Source organism: Rutidosis leptorrhynchoides, chromosome 4 (genome assembly GCF_046630445.1).
Source record: "Rutidosis leptorrhynchoides isolate AG116_Rl617_1_P2 chromosome 4, CSIRO_AGI_Rlap_v1, whole genome shotgun sequence".
Classification (NCBI taxonomy): Eukaryota; Viridiplantae; Streptophyta; class Magnoliopsida; order Asterales; family Asteraceae; genus Rutidosis; species Rutidosis leptorrhynchoides.
The window spans coordinates 569,890,619-569,895,353 of NC_092336.1; the positions used below are offsets into that span (position 1 = coordinate 569,890,619).

The window sequence follows — 4,735 nt, forward strand, 5'->3', positions numbered from 1 at the left end:
AAAAGGATACGAACCTACTCTGCTAAGCATTATGAAAAATGGTTTCGTACACGAGATAGGTGTACTGTATTTAAAATCTTGTGGTCTATCAAAATGAGGAATTTTATTGTTTACGATAAACCTATGAACTCACCAACCTTTTGGTTGACACTTGAAAGCATGTTTATTCTCAGGTATGAAAGAAATCTTTCGCTGTGCATTTGCTCATTTTAGAGATATTACTTGGAGTCATTCATGTCATATTTCAAAAGACGTTGCATTCGAGTCGTTGAGTTCATCAAGATTATTATTAAGTCAATTATAGTTGGATGTATTATGAAATGGTATGCATGCCGTCAACTTTCGACGTGATGAAAGTTTTCTTTTAAAAACGAATGCAATGTTTGTAAAATGTATCATTTAGAGGTCAAATACCTCGCAATGAAATCAATTGATATGAATCGTTTATAATCGGTATGAACGGGTCCTTTCAGTAGTGACCTTCATTTTGCTTTTGAATAAAAGAAAGAGTTAAACAAAGCACTTAAAAGAACAAACACTTTTAACTTATATTATTATTATTATTATTATTATTTTCATTTTATTTAAAAGAGTTAAACTCTTTTTTAACTTATAAGAGAGTTAAACACTGATATTATTATTATTATTTATTTATTTATTTATTTATTTTAATATAAAAAACACAATAACTGAAGAACACTAAGAGGTCAAGGTCTAGGAAGGGAGCTGATGTGGTTGGTGTGCGTGTTGAAAACGTTGTTGTGGATTCGACTATTTCCGGTGATTTGGTTGATGTTTCTTCGGTTGCTATTCCTTCGGAATCGGCGGTTAATGCTCCTGATTACTTTGAGGGTCCTTCTGACATGATTAGGGATGAAGAGGTGCTGGAAAATCATTTGTTGGTGGTAACGAGCCTCTGTTTCGGGAAGATGATGAGATTGGAGTGTCTGACAAAACTGGTACCGAATTATTTGAGGAGGATCGAAATATTGGTTTTTTTAGAGTTTTGGAAAGTTATGGGAAGGAAGACCCGCTTCCTATTCCAGTACCGGGTGTGAGGATTGGTGTCTGGGCGTCAAAGGTTTCTTCTTATGCTATCGAGAATCGGGGGCAAGAAGCTTAATCGTTTGAAGGTCGATGACGTGGTTGTTAAACCAATTTTTAAGACTCGGAAAAGTAAAGGTAAAGGTATAAAGGTAGACGGGTAATTTTAGCGTGGCTTAGTTTGTTCTATGTTCTATGTTCTTAGGTTTGATGTTGTTTTTAGCTTTCGTTTTGGTTGTTGATTTTTCGTGCTCGTGTGTTTTGTTCTTTCGGTTTTCCAAGGCTCGTGTCAAGTTAGTTTGGCTCTTTGATTAGCTTTAGGATTTGTTTACTGTTCTCGAGCCTTGGGTTGTGTTTGGATCGGTTGTATTTTGTTAGTCTTTTTCATCGATTGATGAAAAAGCTTCGTTTAATGTTAGCATTATTTTTGTCAAAAAAAAATAAATAAATAAATAAAATAAAATAAAAAATAACTGAAGAACACGAAATCTTTTTCCACCCTTCCTCTTCTTCACACCATCTCCAAATAAACATAAACATTCAATAAAAGATATGCTCCTGACTCGCAGCACTCAAGACCTATCACCATCTCCATTCTACACACTTCCTGTATCTATAGCCACCGATAAACCATACACAACACCCATGCGCACAGCCCTAACCATCCTCCGTTCACTCTCCGCTTCCTTCCCCATCCACCGCCGCCGCCGTCTTCTCACCAGCTACAATATCCCCTTCTTCAACCAACCTAACAACCCACCTCGAATCACACTACCCCATATCCGTTCCCAGCACCAATCTTCAGTCAGTCATTTCGTCGAACACTTTGCAGGCGAAACAGAAACATCAGATTTTGAAAAAGATACCGAGCCTTTCAACTTTGATGCTTGTTTTGGGTCGAGTAGTGATGATTCGAAGAATCTGAATTCATCTCCTTCACTTGATTTGAAGGAATTGGATGAGCTTCCTGAACAATGGAGAAGGTCTAAATTGGCTTGGTTGTGTAAAGAACTGCCCTCACACAAGCCTGCTACACTTATTAGAATACTAAATGCTCAAAGAAAATGGGTTAGGCAAGATGATATGACTTATCTTGCTGTTCACTGTATGCGAATTCGCGAAAATGAAACCGGATTTAGGGTAAAAATTCTTCCTTTTCCATATAATCGACAGTATAAAGTTGTTTATTTATTTTAAAATCAGTGTAGTTTATGTATCTCACAAAAATGTGTTCTGTTTTTGCTTAGTACTTCAGTTAAGTTAACCTGTTGTGATATGAAAGTGATGTCATTTATTTGGTTTATTTTAGGTGTACAAATGGATGATGCAACAACATTGGTTTCGATTTGATTTCGGCCTTGCTACTAAGTTAGCAGATTACATGGGGAAGGAGCGAAAGTATTTGAAATGTAGGGAGATATTCGATGATATAATCAATCAAGGATTAGTCCCTACAGAATATACTTTTCATGTTTTAGTTGTTGCTTATCTTAGTTCATCTAATCGTGGTTGTTTAGATGAAGCATGTGCTATTTACAATCGAATGATCCAGTTAGGTGGTTATAGTCCACGCCTTAGTCTACACAATTCTCTTTTCAAAGCTATTGTAACTGCCCCCGAACACGCTTTAAAAAACTACGTGAATCAAGCAGAGTTTATATTTCATCAAATGGTAATATCTGGTTTCAAGATTCATAAGGATATTTACGGTGGTCTTATTTGGCTTCATAGTTATCAAGATAAGATAGATAAAGTAAGAATTGCAGCACTAAGAACGGAAATGCAGTTATCTGGATTTGAAGACAGTAAAGAAGTGCTTGTGTCGGTTTTGAGAGCTTGTTCGAAAGAAGGGGATATAGAAGAAGCCGAAAAAACATGGAATAAGCTTGTTACCTTAACAAATAACATTCCTTCACAAGCATTTGTGTATAAAATGGAAGTTTACGCTATAAACGGAGAACATATGAGATCATTGGAGGTATTTAGGGATATGCAAGAACAGTTAGGTTCAGCCAGCACTTTAGGATTTCATAAAGTTATAAAAGTTTTGTGTAACGTGCGTGCTGTTGAACTTGCAGATTCTATCATGAAAGAATTTATTGTAAGCGGTAAGAAAGCATTAATGACATCTTTCAGTGATCTAATGGACATGTATTTTACGTTAGGCATGCATGATAAGGTGGAGTATACTTTCCTTCAGGCTCTAGAAAATTGCCGTCCCGATCGTACGTTTTACAATATGTATCTCAAATCACTTGTATATATCGGCAATCTTGAAAAAGCTGAGGAGATATTACGTCAAATGCAGAATCTTGAGGATATTGGTGTGGACTCTGAATCTTGCAACATTATTTTAAGAGGGTATTTAGATGGTAGAGAGTATGCAAAAGCTGAAAAGATATATTCTTTAATGAATGAGAAAAAGTATCATGTTGAGTCTGATTTGATGGAAAATGTTGAACGCGTTTTGAGCTCAAATGAAGAAGTTGTTAAGAACCCAATAGCCGTAAAGTTAAGTAAAGAACAACGGGAAGCTCTTGTAGGGTTACTGTTAGGTGGTCTACAAATTGAGTCAGATGAAAATAGAAAGAAGCATATGCTCGTTTTCAAGTTTAATGAAAATTCTGGTGTACATAAGGTTTTGAAGAGACATATATGCAATGAGTATAATGTGTGGTTAGATTCTTCTAGCAAAGAAAATGATCAAATTAATACGATTGCGCACTCTTATTTTGGATTTTATGCAGACCAGTTTTGGCCACAAGGGCAACCTGTAATTCCGAAATTAATTCATCGTTGGTTGTCCCCACGAGTGCTTGAGTACTGGTACATGTATGGAGGTTATAAAACGTCATCTGGTGATATTTTGTTGAAGATTAGAGGAAGTGAAGATGGTGTTGAGCGAATTGTTAAAGCTTTACAGAAAAAGTCGTTGACTTGTAAAGTCAAACGCAAGGGGAGATTGTTTTGGATAGGTTTACTTGGTAGCAATTCAACTTGGTTTTGGAAAATTGTGGATCCATACATTGTAGAAGATTTAAAAGATACCTTGAAGCCAGAACACATTCATTCTGATCTGAAGGAACAATCTCAAACTTTAGATTTTGATAAAAGTGATTCTGATTATAGTGAAGATGATGATGCATCATAGGATATCTTTTTTAATGTAATTATTATTATTAGTTTGTAGTTACATGTGGTTTAGTTGATCTGTTATGCTTGAACTCTGCTGATTATATTTCATTCGTTACTTAAGTTTTGAAATCAGGTTATGTCATTATGTGGATGCAGGTAGAAAATGGGATGTTGATACTGCGCATGTGAATAAATTAACATGAACATAATAATTATTTAGATGGAATATAGATCTTTTTAATACTTGAATAAATATATGTAATCTGCTGACTCGTCTTTATAAAATTTCATTCTGTACATATGTACTATCACAGCAGATGTTATTAGTAGGAATAACATCTAACATGCTTTAGAGTGAGTTTAGCAAGGGGGAAAAGCAACTATTTTTACCCATAACTTCTAGTACGTTGATCATGTTGGTCGTACAAACCTAGTGGATACAACCTTAATCTAAAGAAATGGATCATGTTCTATTAAACATGGGGGTAGCAGCATCCACTGCTGAAAGTTTTTATGCTGTTCTTCCGGTCTTGCCAAAAGTTAGAACGTTGTACTT

The 4,735-nt window shown here is 35.5% G+C and overlaps 1 protein-coding gene across 1 annotated transcript; it reads left to right on the forward strand.

Moving 5' to 3' along the window:
• Nucleotides 1-1,572: 1,572 nt before the first annotated feature.
• On the forward strand, nucleotides 1,573-4,240 carry LOC139845398 (pentatricopeptide repeat-containing protein At2g15820, chloroplastic). The gene is made up of 2 exons (XM_071835657.1): nucleotides 1,573-2,184; nucleotides 2,354-4,240. Exons 1-2 carry the CDS (start codon nucleotides 1,597-1,599, stop codon nucleotides 4,193-4,195), a joined length of 2,430 nt encoding a protein of 809 aa, XP_071691758.1. The 5' UTR covers nucleotides 1,573-1,596; the 3' UTR covers nucleotides 4,196-4,240.
• The last annotated feature ends 495 nt before the right edge of the window (nucleotides 4,241-4,735 follow it).